Genomic DNA, 18687 nt, shown 5'->3' with positions numbered 1-18687 from the left:
AATGCTTTAGGAAGGAAGATAATTACTGCAGTTTAACTGCAATTACTGCAGTTTATTTACAGTTTATAGCTCGTCTTCTAACTCCCAATTCCTCGTGCTAAACTTTAGTGAACCATTACTTGCCCCTATCAATTTTAGGGCATTGTGTAATAAGAGCTGTGTGTTTATTTCTGTGAGGCTCTTTGTTCTTAGTCTAAAGAAAAATACAGCCACTGAAGAGACCGATCTGAAGCCAAGTAAATGTTATTCATATTTTATGGCATAATGTATTACCTAATTGCTTCTGATACATAAAAACCATTAATCTTGTCTGAGCTCTCCCCATTCTTTATAGGATAATAATGAAATCTAAGATAATGCAGGCTGTGCTACAGCTTCATTGAAGCATTTCTAGAACTGTTATTTATTGAGTGATTTTTAGTTCTGTTTAAACAATTAGCTCTTACAAAGAGAATGGATGCTAAAGAGAACAAATAAGAGACTGACCTAGCTGTGGAATTTTAAATCCCATTTTTATTGTGTGTTAGAATTGTTTCTGAATGAGAAATTCCTTGCTAGTATGCATGTTTGCTTTGGGGGAAGAGTTGAGGTAGGGAGAAGGAAGAGGAAGGAAGGAGGGAGAAAAGACAGAATTTATCTTATATTGCTCATGTTAGCAATTGCTTTGCCTTGGGCTGGTCTGTGACTGTCTCATGGACCACCTCTGCTCCTGTTTTTAATCATTATGATCTCATTCATCTCACTAATTTTCATATAAATATTGCTTAATGCTTGAGAATTCTTTTGTTACTAGAAACGTGACTCCCATCATTTCCACAGAGTTTGCAACCTGTGCTATTTTTCATTTGTTTAGCACTACGCTGGTACACCAAGTAGTTGCTGCATTGGATGATTTGGATGATGCTTATCTGGCCTCAGATAACAACACTGAGCTTCTTCCGTGGAAAAAAAAAATTCCATTCTTCCACTGTTTGAAATAATATTAAACTTGTGGAGGAATGCATGATTGTAATTTTGTGTTATGAAATATGTGCAGCTTCCTCACAATGAGATTTCAATAGGTCCACGATTACGTGCTGTTTATTTATATTTCATTGATGCGAGTCCCCCATTTTACAAGAACACACTACATTTACAACCAGCACATGTGGCTTCACAATGGGCTTAGGTTGATGTAAGCCTGTACTACCACCAAAGTGGGTGGTCTCATCTTCCTTCCACAACACACCACCTCTTCTAGTGCTGGGGTTCCTGTACGCAGATGATCAGCCGTTTCATCAGGATGATTCCCCTTAGCAGTGAAAAAATGGCATGTCTTTGTTTTCTATTGTCGTGGTTTAACCCCAGCCAGCGAATAAACCCCACGCAGCTGCTCGCTCACCCCCCACCCCCCCCCCGGTGGGATGGGGGAGAGAATCGGGAGGGCACAAGTAGGAAAGCTCCCGGGTTGAGATAAAAACAGTTTAATAATTGAAATAAAACTAAGTAGAACAGTAATAGTGAGAACAACAACAATAACAGAATACACAAAGCAGGCGATGCACAATGCAACTGCTCACCGACCGTCGACTGCGTGTTACGAACGGGGGGCGAGCCCCCCCCCCCCCACCACCTGGTTTTTATACTGAGCATGATGTCACATGGTATAGAATACCCCATTGGCCAGCTGGGTCCACCACCCCGGCTGTGCTCCCCCTCCCCGGTGCAAGCATCACCCAGCAACAGCCAAAGCATCAATGGGCCATCAACGCTCCTTTCACACTGAACCCAAAACACAGCACACCCCCCAAGTTACTGGGAAGAAAGTTAACTATGTCCCAGCTGGAACCAGGACATCTATCAAGTAGCACAAGTTTAGAATGGCTTAAATTTATTGTGAAATTACCGCCTGAGTAAATCAAACAAGGTGCAGGAAAGGAAAAGGGATGATTTTTAATTAACGTGACAAGTCAATAGCATGAGCAGCCCTCTCTGCTGCATAGGTCACCGTGTTTGTGAGGTACTTCTGCCTTCCCTAAGGGAGATATGCTTTGAGTAAGATTCTTTATGGAAAATGCTTTCAGTTTGACTTAGTGGAGGTTTGGTACCACCATATCCACTTTGCCATTTTGTCCATTTTTCTGTTGAGCAATGGCATGTGAATGTCTGGTAACGTCGGGTGGTATTCTTCCTCAAGTAGACATGCGTCTACAAGGCTGGATTACCTTTGAAATATTTGAAATAAGCGGTGTACTCAGCTAGCGAAGGTCAGCTGCGCAAAGTGAAAATGCAGTGGCGTCAGTCACAAGGAGAATGACAAGGCTCAAAAAAAATAAGTGATGTGGCAAGTATTGGAAACTAAACTGAGTAACTAGCTTAAGCCCCAGTTTTGAAAGCTGTTTTGCTTAGGTTGATGTTTCTGAAGGAGATCTGTATTGATTTTTATTCAGCAGTCTGCCTGCATAGAACAGCTTGAAATCTGAAGTGAATCTGTGTGATTTTCATGCTGTAACACATAAAAACATATGCTTATATAAATGCTGACTAGTGTTTTAAAAATAGCTTAAACATAATATTTCATCTTATTTTTTTTAAATTCTCTTCCAGAGTTCTTGTCTCAGCTTTTCAAGGCTGAGGGATATGAGCAAGTGGTCAATGAATATGTGCAGCGAGAAACTGTGAATAGGAAAGAAGACTTGCGTGTTCCAAGAGTTTTTCTTCAAAGCAAATTTCAAAAGCCTTTCAGTAAGACATAAGTTCTTGCTGAGTAGCAACAGCATTGCTTGTTTGAAATGGAAGCTAGCACGTAGTTTTTCCTTGTGTGTGCTCGTCTTTCTGGTAAACCAGAAATGACTGCATCCAGTACCTCTTGTTGGTTTTTATCCTCGGATACGAAATATGAATGCTATTTCTAATTCAAATTTAAGATAGTTTAGTGATGCAGGCAACCTGTTGAGTATCTGTATTCCTGCTTCTAAAGTAAATCCTGTGCAGCGTTGTTGGAGGATCAGGTAAAGCATACTAAATATGGTTCATTTTAAGCAATAGTTTTCATTAGTTATTATCATAATTGTTATTTCCATTTTTATTAAAAACTATTTTTAAATAAGTATCCTGTGTTTCCTATCACTTACAGTTTTTGTGGCCTGTTGAAGTTACAGTATTTCATCTGCTTTCAGTGCTTGTAGGACTTCTGAGTATAATTTCTCAGATACAGGAATGAAGCAGACTCAGTGAGTAGTATAATGTAAGCTGCTTTGGTATTTTAATAATGGTATCTTTTTAATGTGCTCAGCATTTAGATATGTAAACAAGTTTTTATATTCTAAATAAGATCCTAATTTAATCTGATTTCGTGCTTGAAGAAAGTAGTTAGAGAATCATAGAATCATAGAATCATTAAGGTTGGAAAAGACCTCTAAGATCATTGAGTCCAACCGTCAACCCAACACCACCATGCCCACTACACCATGTCCCTAAGGGCCTCATCTACACATCTTGTAAATACTTCCAGGGATGGTGACTCAACCACTTCCCTGGGCAGCCTGTTCCAAGGCCTGACCGCTCTTTCAGTAAAGAAATTTTTCCTAATGTCCAATCTAAACCTCCCTTGGTGCAACTTGAGGCCATTTCCTCTCGTCCTGTTGCTACTTACTTGGGAGAAGAGACCAACGCCCAACCTCCTTTCAGGTAGCTGTAGAGCGCAATGAGATCTCCCCTCAGCCTCCTCCAGACTAAACAACCCCAGTTCCCTCAGCCGCTCCTCATAAGACTTGTGCTCCAGACCCTTCACCAGCTTCGTTGCCCTTCTCTGGACACGCTCCAGCACCTCAATGTCCTTCTTGTAGTGAGAATCAGGTTATCTTTATCCCTAATTAATTTCAGATGTTCTTCTTTTGATGAGCAGAAATAGTTAAGGTTTTGCAAGTCAGTTTCCCATTTGGAACTGAAATCAATGAATCAGAAGTACTTTCTTTTATATCAAGTGTAGTCAGCTGCTTCTTTCCTGAGCAGAGCTCTTAATTCTTTTCTGTCACTCTCAGGAAAGGTGTTGGTCTTTGCTGTTCTTATCACCAAAAGCCACTGTATCAATGCTCATAGCTGGCTCATAGCCAGCCACAGACTTGACTGCTTGAAGGAACTTCATCCTTTCCCTTCAACAGCTCTGGTGCTTTGCATTGCAGAACCTCTTCTTTGTTCTTGGATGATATAATCTCAAAAACACGTCTGGATTTTCAACCTGGATTTTGAACAGCTGCTCTGCAGCAGAGGAAGCTCAGAAGTATCTGGTGACTTGTGCAATGGGCTGTGCTGATCTTGTGTAATGTACACAAGTTGCAACAAGGGAAATTCCAATGAAATACTAGGATTTTTTTGTTTTTTTGTGTGTAAGGGGAGGTCAGACACTGGGACAGGGTCCAGAGAAGATGTGGAACCTCCGACCTTGGAAATACTCGGAAATGGACTGGGCAAGGCCTTGAGCAACCTGTGGCTTTATTTGAGGGTGACCCTATTCTGAGTAGGGATTTCATCTCTTGCAGTATATGTTAGTATGTGATTGATTGACTCAGGCTGTCATTCCACTGGACTTGTGTGTTGCTACATGACCCAGTCACACACATCTGATGTGGACCAGAGGTGAGTATTTGCCTCTGTTTGTGATAAGATGTGATAATGATTTTTTTTTTTCAGCACTCTTAACACTGGCTGTGTGTGCGTGGAGGGAAAGAAGTAATAACTTTTCCAGCATAAAGCCTAATGTTACAAAGTTAACCAGTCAGAATTTTTTGAGCAAATTGGAGCTGCCAGAGGTCTTATTCAGTTGATATGTTTATAAATAAATTTGCAGCAAATCATTGCTTTGCGTCAGGGCACCACAGCTTTTTTTGGTCTGATACCATGAGGCCCAAAGCTGGATTTATTGTGTCATCAAATTTTGGCCTCAGAGGAAAAAGAGATTAAACCACACAATTCTCCTAACGACTCTTTGAGGAGGGTTATTACATGACATCTCCTTTGCATGACATCCTGGGGATTTATGCATTGCTGACCCCTGCTGCGCAACCCATTAGCACTTTCTGCCATACTAGTAATAAATATCTAGTAACATTTATAGTAAATGAAAAAATATGTAAAAGGGTATAACAATGATAACATTATTATAATATGAGCAATCATCATTTTGTGGCTTCCCTCAGCAAATGTTCATCTTTAGTACAGCAGTTCTGCAATGACTGTGTGTAGTCTGTGCTCTGTTGATTTTTAGTGGGGTTTGAACCCTGTAACACCAAGTGCCTTACAAGACTGAATGTTTTATCCTTTTAGAATATACAGCACGTATATGAGACTGAAAGATTGCCTTGCATGGCTCCTCGTCACTTTGGCATATGATTGTCAGCATATGTAAAGGCAAGTGCACTGAAGTGAGCATCCTAAAGAGGAAATGAAATGTAGGCAAGTATTAAAAATATTAATTGGAAGGTTTGACTCAACCCAGTAGACTTAGCTGCAGACAGCCATTGACTTCCTTTTTACACTGAACTAACTATTGCCTGAACAATAATACACCTTTTTGTGTCTGTAGCTTCAGTGTTTCTGTGTGTTTGTGCTTGAGAAACTATTGTCACTTTTTGTGTTGCGACACATTAAATGGAGAGTAGTAGTTCTAATTTTTTTGTTTCTCATTCAGTCTCATTTCCAGTCAGACCTCGAAAATAAAGTAGCATGCGTTAGTGCCCCTGCCAAGAAAGGCCTTCAGCTGTTTCATAAAGCAGAGATTGTTTTGAGGTGAATGGTCAGAAAGCTTTATTTGGTCTCTATGCCTCTGATCCTGTGAACTCTAAATCATTGCAAGTTTTTGTAACTGTGGTAAAGTTTGAGGAAGTTGAGTCAGCTTTAAGAAATCCTTGCCTCATCATGTGAGACACAGTAACTGATGGGGTGCATGTGGCTGTTGTAGTGCTGAGTAAAGTGGATATACCCCCCCCAACCCTTCAGCCTTTCCAAGCTCATGTAAGCTCACCAGAGGTAGCACATGCCAAGGATACCTGTACCTAGTATACTTACTTGAAGAACTGTCCTTAGGGAGATGTGGTAATCGGGGTAAATAGTGTCAAAAGGACTTGGAAAAAACATACATCCATTGAATCGTGCTTAGTTTGCACAAACAAGCCACTATGCCATGATTGTAATAAATGTTTTTTGATTTAAGTTGTCTTCAGTCAGTGGGGGCTGCTGAGACTGACTCAGTTGTCTGTAGACGACCTTCCTTTTATTTCCCTTAAACTGAGCTAGCTGCTGTATCTGGCAAACATAAGTAGTAAGTTACTTCATGCCATCACCTTGCTGTGAACAATACTTAGAATAGAAGCAAATTATTATTTAAGTAGTAGGACTAAGAAAACCCAATTTATTTATTTTTTTTTATTTTTGTATGGTTTGGTGTGCTGTGATTACATTCTCAGATGTTTAATAAAGTGTGAACTCTGGTTAAAGCTTTTCCTGCGGTTAGAGAATCCTAAATGTCACTTTTCCAGTGTGGGATTCTCTGATGTCTCCTACTGGAATTAGAGAGCGTATATTAAGGGATCATGTTAATGGGGCAGGTGAGGACATTAGTAAGGTCTGTTTGTTGGTTATTTTCATGAAGTTTACAGAAATATAATGTCTTTGAGTCTTCTGACATTTTGTGTCCTTTACTGTTCTGTCAAATTTGGTTGATACTGTCCAATGTGTTTGACAACAGGCTAAGACTAGACAGAAATCCGCACGTGTATTGTGCATGTACGGTATGCATGGGTAAGCTTTCTTTCCTTAGGAATACTTTCTTTCCTTAGGAATAGGGCTACTGAGAAAAATCCATTTGAACTTTAAAGCAGCGGTATCACAGTGTGTTTTGTGTGGTTCATTTGATAACTAAAAGGCTACTTCTGTGCATCTTTCAGGTACCTGAAGGTTCCTTGAGTTCCAAAGGCATAATATTTAAGCAGTTAATAAAACACTATCCCCATGGTTGATTGTGCATCATTCCTATGAAACAAAGTGCTACAAAAGTGGGACCTGAAACTCTAGCATGTATAAGCATCAACAGCCAACTGTAAAACATGCAGCCTTGGTCTCATGGGAGGAAACTGGTATATGAAATCTGAAAGATCATTTATAGGCCTAACTGATGTTCTTTTTTTTCTTGACTTGTTGTACAGTTTGTACATCTGAATATATTGAGAGATACAAATTACCAGTTAGGAAGTATTTTACTGGAAGAGTTATTTGAAAGGTATATATATTTGGAGAGGATATCAGTGTTGAGCACCAGTATGTGAAGGAAAAAAGGTAAGATTATGTTTAAGCTTCTGGGAGAAAAAAAGTTTTCTGAGTTTCACAGGCCAGGGATGACATGCAATTAAATGAGTTGTTCATCTAAAAGGTGAAAGTCGGGCATGAAAGCCTGTAGCTTGCAAAACTAGACTAATGTTACTAGGCAGGCAGAAGGGTAACATTTAATTGTGTGCAATATTAGTAAAACACGCAAGATGATCTGGGAAGCAGAATTTTATATTGGAAAGGTAGTATGAAGATGCAGTTAATGAAAATAGGTAAGTCAATGTTTGTGGATTTTTACCTCCCATAGTGTAGCTATGATGAATTTTTCACTGGTTATGCTTGTTATTATTAGGAAAGATAGTGAGCCATTTCAAACATTTGGGAGCAAACATTTACTAGTTATACATTCTGCAAAAACATCTGGCCTTTGGGTGCAGTAGGTTCAGGATATGTGTATGTTTGCGCTCTGTATTTGTAATGTGAGTTCATTTATTAGGACAAAGGCAGATGGTGAGCTTGTGCTGTGAGGAGGCATTGCTTGCAAAGATAAAAGCTATTAGCCAGGTGAGATGTTCCATTAGAGAATGTTTTTTCACTCCCACTTCCCAGGTTGATGTGCACCATTCGTTGTGTTTGCAGTGGGGAGAAAATACTGCTGCTGTGAAATCAGGGAAGATAGAGCACGAGGAGAAGTGTGTGTGGTTTTTTTCCAAATGAGTAATGATTTTGTGTACTTTTACTTAAATGATCGTGGATTGGAAACGTTTACCCCCTTTTCCAGCAAGTCTTAGGTCTCACCCTTGGAAAACTGAGTCGCTTTTGAAGATCTTTGCCAAAGACACAGGTGTAACCAATGCATGCTTGTAGAATATGTAAAGTGAAAGATTTGGAAAGGCAGCTGTGTGACAAAGTATAAATCCAGGTTTGTTTTTCTTCCTTGACTTGTAAGAAGCTTTATACTTCACCGTCACTTCAGTGCTTTTTCAGAGTTCCCACTCTGGGGTGTCTCTGCTGTCTTATCCTTGTTTGAGCTAGATGTGAGCTATCAATTCCAGCTCAGGTTTCCAATACCTATGGTATCCAGAGAACTTAGAACAGGAATAGCTGAGGGTAATTATAGGGAAAAGTCAGAGAGTAGACAAGTCACAGCCTGCCTACTGTCTAGGCTCCACTCAGTATTTTTCTACAGTCAACTTCTCTGGACCCTTGGATTTCGGTAGTAGATTTTGAATAGTAGAGAAGCTGCTCTTCAGTGGGGTAATATCATCTTCATGCAAATGGGATTGTTGTGCATCTGAAATGTAAGGATTTTGACGTGCTTTTTTTTGTTGGCTTTTTTCCAATTTTGGCTTCAAGCTTTTGTGTGAAAGATGACATTTAATTGGAATTTTTATCATCTAATAGAAGCCTTTTTATTTTAAATATACCAGAGCTGTTGCTGTGCTGCTAAACCCAGAGTATTCAAAAGCAGGATGGAAGGGGATGGGGGGAAGGAAAGGAGAGTTGTTTTCCGCACAAATACAATAAATGTCCCGTTCTGCTCGTTTTATCAGTAAAGCAAATTTCATAGGAACATAAAAATACTTCGAAGAAGCCACCAAACCATTACCACCAATTTTTTCTGAATTATCTTCAGAAAGTTCTGAAACCCGAAATCCTGTATAACTTCTTAGACTTAGTAGTGACCAGCTGGCTAAAGTACCTAAACACACATTTCACATTCAACATTTGAGAATGCTCTGTAATGTCCTTTAGGACCTGGCCCCCAGGGAACACCACGTTTGTCACCTTGTCTGGATGAATGTGAATCACTTATTGGAAGTTTAATATGCAGATGTTTTAGACTCTCCACCTGATACAGTAGCATACCCTCTGCCCCACAGTGTATGCCACCACTGGAAGTCTTTGTTGGCTTTGGAACAGCTTCCAGTAACAGTTTCAGTCTTTGATTTTGAAAGCAGCTAATAAATTAAGGATCAGCAACCGTCTGTATATTCTTGGTCTGTACTTGGCTGGGACATGATGGCCAAGAGAAAGCCTGTTAGAAATAAGAGTAAAACTCAGAACTGAGTGAAGAACCCACTTTGAAGTAAATTGAAACAATCAAGCTGATACAGAGCCAGAATGTATTTTAGAAATACTGAAAAATCTTCCTCTTGCAAACATACTTTCCTCTATAGAAAATACTAGCCTGCCCTTTTACTCAAGGGACCCTTTCCAAGCCACTAAATAAAGGGTTTAAAAAAAAGAGCATAACTGAACCCTAAAGGAAAAGAAAATACCACAAACAGACTCTACAACATGAGCTACATTTATCTCTTGAAGTAGGGCAGTGTCGTTCTCAAAAGCTCACTGAAGACAGGGTAAGCTTGTCAACGGGTAGTGGTACTGAGAGCTTTTGCCTTGATTCTGTAGTGCACAGTTTATACTTCATTCATTAAAAACTTCTTATGGGAGCTCTTTGTCTGATCTGGTCACCAATAGTAGATCAGCGAGATGGAATGATTTTGTAGTTATAACAGATTTTAAGATGTATTAGTACTTCTGTAAAAGAAAGGCTTCTTGTGAATGACTGATGAATTGAAGGAGCAAGACTGCTTTGTCAATGCTAGCAGCAACATGGTTTGTTCACGTGCCAGGCTAGCCTGTTGTTTGGCAGGAAATGCAATGTCAGGCAGTATTTTGTAGTACTGCAATAAAAATCCAAAGATGAATATCCTTTAAAGAAAAAAAAAAAAACAAAACAAACAGCTTTCAAAAATTTAGAAAGAGGAGCTAGAATGTGACTGGCATGCTCAAAAAGCCTGCAAGTAAAACTGTAGCTGCAACAGTGGCATTATTTGTTTTTAAATACCAAACAAAAAAAGTTGAAGATGTGCAATGCAAGACTTTGCTCCCGGGATACTCAAATGGTTTTGCAGCACAGGTAGCAGTAGTATAACTGTCTATTACCGTGATGATACGGTTTTGTTTCATGTACTCTTGTAAAGAGTTGGAAATATGTTACTGTTGACTACGGTCATAAATATGAGTAAAGTATGAGTCATAAATATGAATGAAGTATGTGAAATTTGGTTTTGTGGCTTGATTTGACATTTCCCGGAGCCTTTAACATTGTATGTCCTTACTTTAGCTAAGTTTTTATTGCTGTTGATTTTTATGGTGAATGTGTTGAATATTACAGGAGGTGGAAAGAAATATAAAGTGCTGAAATGGTAGATTGTACAAGACTACAGGAGAGTGTCTGAAACCAGGGTGAATGGATGTCAAGTTTAAGATATGGCATCTTCCGAAGAGGATTCTTTTAAACAAATCCCTTTAAAAATGTTCACCACATGCTTGTTGTGGCAGTATCTGGAGACTCATGAATGGGACAGCATTGTTCTGGGTGCTGTAGGCACAGAGAGTAAGAGACAATCCCTGTCCTAAAAATTGTAACCATTCAATTATGCAAGATGGGTAGGAAGAGGAAGAAAGGACGTTATCCTGTTTGTGACAAGACATAGAGATTAGTATTTTCCCCACTTCAAATTTAAATTACTGTAAAAACCAGACTGAAGAAATTGTTTCCCGTATCTGGGTTCAGTACGTAACAAGCCATCTTACTGCAGAGCAGGTCCTCTGTTAATGAGAGATACTAGCTCTGATGAAGAAAAACATGATTCCTGAATGTCTTTTCACTGCAATTTGGAAGACAAGCGTACCATTCCCAACACTTCTGTTGGTTTCCTGGGTGATTTCAAGCCTTGCCTCTCACTTTCTGCCTGGTAGGGAGGACAGAATGAGCTTGGAGTGAAAAAAGGTACATGGGAAACCAGTAGCTGCTTTCATTGTGAGTTCTAAGTCTTCCTATTTTTTTCTCCTGCTACAACCATCAGGTTTTTCAAAGTCTAGCAGATGAATAGGTAACCACAATGCATCCTTGAAAAGGAAAGGATTGGGTGAAAGGAAAGTACTTTCCCGGATTGGAAATGGACATGGTAAAAGGCTACTGCTTCTTCTATCAAAGTCAATGGGAAAACTTCATCTGACTTCCTTGAGAGCTGTTGCAACTCCTAGATGGCAAAACGAATCACACTTTAGGATGGGAGATCCAATGCATGCCTCCCCTTCTGACCCTTGATGTTGGGAAAAGAGGATCCACTGATACAGTCAATCCTGATCATAAAAACTGATGAAGTAGGTACTCAAAATCCATGAGATGGGGTGTGGGGAGAGAAAAAGATATAAAAGTGCCTTGATGAGGGATACAAAATAAGTATTTTTGTTTTAAGCAGAAGTGTTTCAGTTACAATTGCATGGTGCCAGGAGCAGACACTATAATAAAAATGTTAGTATGTTACGGGAAGTGGCAGTGCTGCTCTTCACCTGATCTCTTCTGTCTTTTGCTGCTCTTTCCTTGCTCTCTCCTGTCTTTCCAGGAGTTTGTTCCTGGTCAGAACACAGCAAATCCAACCCTCGTGGAGTCTGTAGGGAGGTTGGAGAGTTGGTGATCCCTGTGTTTGGCAGCCTGCTGGATTTATAGCCTAAATCCCTTTACATTCGGTAATTTTAGTGCAACCTTTTCTTCCACTGCTGTTTGAAGCCCGGGTGCAGAAGAAACATAGGTTTTAAAAAAGAAACTGACCTAAAAAAGGAAGGAAAGTTTACGTCTGTCAGTGTTGGTTAGCAGTCTGTGGCTGACATGATGTGCATTTCTTGAGTAAGGGCAACATTAGGTATTGTTTGCAATGCAGTGAAAAAGGAATAGCTTCTGTTACTGTCAGCCGTACTGTAAAATAACTTTCTTCTCTCGAGACTGTCTCTACTTTGTCGAGCTCTTATTTGGCCTGGTTGGAGGCTTAATCTCATGTTTTATGCCTAAATGTGGAGCTCTTATCATGAAGTTACTTATTTGTGCAAAAGTAGGATTCCTCTACCCTGCTGCATAGGTACAATTTGACTAAAAAGGGTGAAGGAAGGGTGTTTGGGATTTTGTTCACAAGATGGCACTAGTCACTAGCAGTGCTACCTTCCTTTTAACCCTAGCACTGAATTGTCTACATCTTTAACACACTGGTAGGAGGAGCTGGTAATGATTAACTATAGACAAGACAGCTAGAATCTTTTCTTATATGCAGTTAAGTCATCTTTTTGTCTACTTAAATAGCTCTTGGATCTTAAAGAATGAAAACTATTTTTTTAAAGAAAATATGGTTGCATCTCAGAGATACTTGTTATTTAGGGAGAATGTTCTTACCACAATGTGAGAGAGAGTAAGATGAAATACTATTACTGTTAATGGCAGCAGGGATCCTAATTGCATCTACCCATGAGGCAATAATTTGTTGCATTGACAGCTTGTGGTTTGTTTCTGTTTAATCTGAGTTCCACTAAACTGTTACCTTAGAAACTACAGTGGCTTAAGATACAGATTTCAAAATGCAGTACCTTAATGCAATATTTTTTTAACTCCTCAAAAATTTTAGGCAAATTTCTGTTTGTATGAACTGGTCCTGTTTTCTTCCCACTTCTTTTATTTTATAGATGAGCTGCTCTCCAGTTGAGCAGCCGTTCAAGCAGAGCTGCATAAGATGCACATGACCAGAGAGGCTGTCTCTCTCATTAATTACTGTGTGAACTCGGCTGTAGTTTAGTTTGCCATTTTACAGTTTCTCCTACTCTAGTAATCCCCATTTTGTTTCCAGCAAGCCCTCCTCATTTCAAGGGAAAGAGGAAGAATAGAATAAAATTACATTTACGTCTTGCTGGCTTTATATCTTGCTTTAAACATTGTGTGTTTAGTATAATCCGTTACCAGGCAGCGCTAATAAGCTACATGTAAAACTGCCTCAATTGCATTTTATGCAACAGTAATTCTTTTGGATATTAAATATTTGAATTAGTGTAACTCCTAATTATCTGCCAGTGCAGAAACCGATCTGTAAAAACGCAGCTCCTCTCCTTGCCTTTCTTACACTTTCACTTCTCTTTATTTAGGACTAGCTTATCCTTGCTTTTTGCATAGGTGAGTGGGATCTGCCAACCCCAAAATAAGGAGCTCCATGGAAAGGCTTCTTGGAGTGAAACCTGTCACCAAGCAAAGCGCAGAGGCTGTATCCTAGATGTTTCCTTCCCAGCACTGGATGATAGGCAGAAATGGAACAGACTAAGAGCTGCTTTTTCCTACTTCCCAGGACAGTGGTGAGTGGGACTAACTGGTGCGTTCAGCCTGGGAGAAGTGTCTCTTCGCACAGGCAGCCTCTTCCGGCACAGTTCTTTCCTGGCCCCTCTCCAAGCAGTATACCCATTAAGTCTTCTTGTGGGCTTTCTTGCTCAGAGCCTTCTTATGTATTACCAAATACCAAGGGCCTGATCCTACAAAATGCTGACTGACTTCCATGGAGGGACCACAGCATCCCATGGGTTCAGGCCTTGAGACACTTCAAGAAAAGGTTACTTTGGGCAATGAGCGGGAACTGCAATAGGGGTTTACAAGTGACTATTAATAGTGCGGTGCTGGAGTCCTAGACATTGTATTATTCTTCCTTCCCAGTCCACTAAACTTGTCCTGATTTCCACTGTGTAGAAGTAGTATCTGGCCTACCATTTCCTCTCTAAATAGCCAGTGATCAAAAAGAAAATGTGTCATTGTCATGTCAACATTCGTGTGTCTGTACAGGCTGAGAGAGCAGCAGACCCAGAGACAAAGCCAGCTGACAGCGTACTGGTGTAGTTGGGCAGGACAAGAGGTCTTCCCTTTCTGGTTAACACAGGCTGCTGAGGTGTCACAGAGCCATGGGACTGTGAAGTTTCCCCACTTAGGTCAGGACTGTGTTCAGCCGTGGCACCTCTTTTCAGCAGACACTGAAACAGCAGTGGAGCAGGGATGTTGAGCGGTACCCTGCACTGTGGTGTTTCTGTTGGCAGGTTGGTCTGGTCACTGCCTGCGGAGCCAAGGTCACCTCGCAAGGGAGAAGGATGAGACAGGATGCTTGCGTTCTACAGCACTTGCACCAAGCCAGGTGCTCAGAGCCAACAGCCACACAGCCTGCCATGAGGGGTACTAAAACTGGCATTTGCCTTTTGTTCAACAGGGTGGATCATCCTGGCACATACTGAGGCTGCATTGAATTCGCAGCTAGAGACAACACCATAACCCCAGCCTTCCTGCTCCTCACCCCTCCAGCACTCTTTAGCAATAGGCAGGACAGCAGAATGACTTGGACAATTTGTATCCTGGATGTGCAGTGCTTTGCTCAGCTCCCAGCCTCACGGCCTCTTCCTTTCTGCCATGTTCCCAGCGTGAAACTGGGAACAAAAGGCATCCAGAGGCCTACAGAGCGGTCGCTCCCTCCTCTCGTCACAGAAGTTGAATGGAAGCGTGACTGTTCTGTGTTGGAACTAATCGGTGGTCACAGCTGCCTCTGAGACTGTGCTGGAGCGCTGTACCCCTGAGAAACTGTGGCACAAGCAGTTGGAATTGGATGCTGTGCTATGCGGTGGCTCATGTTGTGCCAGGCTAAGCAATTAGGACTCGTCCACTGAATAAAGCGGACTGTGGCCAGGCTTCTTGGCAGTGTATGACTATTGTACAGCAGATGGTACACGGAGTATAATGGACTAAGAAAATATTCTGAGTGGGGAAAATGTCACAGCTAAAAATGCCACCACAGCTGACGTTCTCTGGAAAAGCAGAGGCCAACTGAAAAAGCCTTTTATGCAGACAGTGGGTACCAGCAAAAATGAAGATAGTCATGAGATTTCTTTTTTCTCTCACATTCTGAATCAGTCGATGTCTCTCAGACTTTTGAGGCATGCTTCACCCTCCATGACATTAACCAAATAAAGATAAGAGGTGAGGGTGGGTTTTTTTGTTTTGTTTTTAACACAGGAATACAGAATGAAAATGCAAACTGAGGCACCAGCTTTTTCATTAAGGGAGTTAACATAGTCCCTGATGAATTGCCATAGGCTGACTGGGATCTGGGACAAAGCAATCAGAGAAAGATTATTACTAGAGAACACAAAACTGACCAGTTATATTGATCAATTGTAATTTGCAAAGCAGAGGAAAACACCCAGACCAGTTTATGAAATTTATGAAGGCTGAACAACTGTCCAATACTGTGGAGGTACTAGAAAATGAAAACTACAGCCTACAAGTAAGGAGATCTAACACAGAAAGGCATGCCGGAGCACAAAATTGGGTTCTCAAGAAACAAAATGTGATGATGCAGAGACTCTGGCAAACATTGTGAGCCAAGACAATGCAGCATTTGAAAGAAGGATACAAGAACACCTGGGGGTTGTATTATTTGCTAGTGGCAGCAGTAAGTATAGGTTGGACTGGAGGATAGCTTCAGGAAGGAAGGAAAAGTGGATAATGCTGCAGCTGAAGCTATATAGACTAATCTCCCCTAAAGCAAATAGGACATGTGTTAGCAATGAGTTAGCCAATGGGGCACAAACTGATATAACATCAGAAATGGGAATATCAACATTGGAACAGTGACAATGAGGCTGAAGATAAAGTCTAAGTAATGATGGTAAGAGATGTGAATTGATTATCTTGATAAGTTGTGAGTGGGCACTATTACAGTTCGCTGGGGAGCGGGGAGGGGAGGACAGTAGTTGTAATGGGAATCTGGGACTTACCTAGTTGTTGAACTCCTCATGTGGCTATACCCATTAGAGAGGTGGGAGGCAAAAAAGAATTATAGAAGAATTTGAGAGTGTGTTCATAGATCAGCAATATTTGTAATACAGCACCAAATAAAGATAGTCCAACTGTCCCATAATTCACAGCCTTTCACAGTAAAGTTCTCCTTGCCCTGAGGCTGAAATCTGGGGAGAGATGGGCAGATTGATTACACTAGGAATCACAAAATCAACAGGGGAACTAACAGAATGGATACCCATTTTCTCATTATTGTGGTAGAGGGCTGTCGTGGTTTAACCTGGCAGCAGCCAAATACCACGCAGCCGCTCGCTCACCCCCCTGCTGGGTGGGATGGGGGAGAGAATCAGAAGGGTAAAAGTGAGAAAACTCATGGGTTGAGATAAGGACAGTTTAATAGGGAAAGCAAAAGCCACGCACGCAAGCAAAGCAAAACAAGGAATTCGTTCACCACTTCCCATCGGCAGGCAGGTGTTCAGCCATCGCCAGGAAAGCAGGGCTCCATCACGCGTAACGGTTACTTGGGAAGACAAACACCATCACTCCGAACGCCCCCCCCTCCTCCTTCTTCACCCAGCCTTATATGCTGAGCATGACGTCATATGGTATGGAATAGCCTATTGGCCAGCTGGGCCAGCCGTCCTGGCCACGCTCCCTCCCAGCCCCCTGCACATCTGGCAGGGCATGGGAATATGAAAAGTCCTTGATTAGCATAAACAATACCTAGCAACAACCAAAACATCAGTGTGTCATCAACATTATTCTCCACTACATCCAAAACACAGCACTATACCAGTTAATAGGAAGAAAATCAACTCCATCCCAGCCAAAACCAGGACAAGGGCAAAAGCCCAGAATCATCCACTTCATATATGAACCCAAATAAATTTAATAAGTATTTAGAAAGGGAGCGTTTTTCTATGAGCTAGAAGAAAAATGCTTGAAGATGTCAAATATTTTTCTTAAGCTTAGTGCACCAGCAAAGTTCTAGAAGATGCTCCTAGCCTAAAAAAAGTGCATGCATGTTTTTAAACCTCCCGCATTCCTGTGACACTGCTTTCTCAGGCTGTAGCTAAACTGTAGGACTTGGGCCTGCACGCTGGCCCCCAAATGACTGAATGTTGGGATAAGCTTATTTATGCACCATTTCCCCTCCTCTCTCTTGAAGTCCTTGTTTTCATTAAAAAGGAGCGTAGCTGTGCGGGCAGGGGGAGAGCTAGAAGGGTCCCCGTGGGTACTCCCATGTGGCTGTATTATGGAGTATACTCATCCTGATAGCCTTAAGTTGCCATTTGGGATTTCTTGGCACTTCAGAGATTTCACTGGAAAATTCAAAGGACAATAAATAGTAAGAGGAGCAAAGGTTTATACAGAGATCTGCTTTGGCAGTCTGGGTCACTGCGCGGCTCTCCTTCTCTCACAGACAATTGTGAGATAGGTATTTTATTAACTGACAGAAGCTCTGAGTGATCAGGCCCATGCAGTGTGTGGATGCTGATGAGCACCAGCTGTGCACGGTTGGGAAGGGAAGCAGTGCTGCACCTTTTGGGAGAGTCCTCTGCAGAGTCCCATGCTGCACAGGAGTGCATGGTTGTAGCCCGCAAACTGTACGAGGCAGACCTCTGTGCCTGCCTGGCTCAGGGTGATTTCTGAACCAGGAAATTGAGCCCATAAGCAAGTCACCTCCTATCCAGCCCTTTTCCCCCTTTTCCATAACATCCTTCTTCTAATTCTCCTCCCCTCAGCAACTTGACTTGCCTGGCTTCATTCTCCCTTCAGTGATACAAGCTACTATGTAACTAGCATTTGCCATTTGTACGTGATAAACATTTCCTTCCTCCTCTAGTTTTACTGCCTTCAGACTGCAAATATTTGGGGGCAGGTTTGACTTCCTGTATGTTTATGTGGTACTTAGAACAGTGGAACCCAAATTTGGGCTGAAACTACCAGGATTTAGTCACCCCTGTTCTTATTTATCATTTATAGAAGAGAAGCTTTACTGGTAAATGCTCTGGCAAAAGCACTGCTGCCTCCATTGGTCCCAGTTCCTGCTGTGCCTCATTTGCAAAGAGGATGTGCTGGAGGAAATTGCTCTACAACCAACATGGGGTTAATTGCTCCTTACTATACCCTTATTCAACATCTCTTTGGTTTTTTTTCTTTCAATTTCTCCTTTTTCTATTAAGCACTAACAAAAATGTTGACAATTCAGATTATTTTTTGTTTATGAGCAGTAACGGCCTTCTCTGGCTCCTTGTTACGCTGACTAGTGAGTTCAGACAGTTTCATGTCATTCTTCACATACAGCTATGCCGAGTATGTCATCCAACCTCTTCCTTTCAGCTGTTTGTTCCCATCTCAGCAAGCTCTTAGGCTACTAAAGATCCTCAATTGCATTAATTGGTCTGTGAGCCTACGTGTAATGCAGCCTGGTTTGTGAGGCTGGACAGAAAGAGAGGAAACCTCATTCATTGTAAGCTTATGTTCTAATTTCTTTCAGCCAAGTGGTGCTTGCAGACATTTGTGCAAAGAAAGCACCTGTTCTCTGTAGAGCCAGGACCAGTGCCTATTTCCCAATTTTGGGTCATGTTCCCTTCAAAAAGTAGGGGTGAGAGGAAAAGCAGCCCAGCTGAAGAGAAGTGAGAGATTTGACAATGAGCTTCAGCTGTTTGGCAAAACAGAGGAGAAGCCTGTTTGAATTATTGGCTCCGGCATGTATGAGAAAA

General features: G+C 41.3%; 1 protein-coding gene across 13 annotated transcripts in view; it reads left to right on the top strand.

The window, feature by feature from the left end:
- The window catches only part of METTL6 (methyltransferase 6, tRNA N3-cytidine), a 41813-nt gene that overhangs the window by 6991 nt on the left and 16135 nt on the right, over positions 1 to 18687 (top strand). For 5 of the 13 annotated variants that reach the window (XM_075143311.1, XM_075143313.1, XM_075143308.1 and 2 more), the window contains exon 6: positions 2587 to 3102. The exons of 5 other annotated variants lie outside the window; for them this stretch is intronic. In XM_075143311.1, the coding sequence (XP_074999412.1) occupies positions 2587 to 2735 (149 nt within the window). In that variant the 3' untranslated portion in view covers positions 2736 to 3102. 3 more of the 13 variants (XM_075143315.1, XM_075143312.1, XM_075143316.1) reach the window with 3 other exon arrangements.

Source organism: Calonectris borealis, chromosome 2 (genome assembly GCF_964195595.1).
Source record: "Calonectris borealis chromosome 2, bCalBor7.hap1.2, whole genome shotgun sequence".
Lineage (NCBI taxonomy): Eukaryota > Metazoa > Chordata > Aves > Procellariiformes > Procellariidae > Calonectris > Calonectris borealis.
This window is presented reverse-complemented; position numbering and strand designations above follow the sequence as displayed.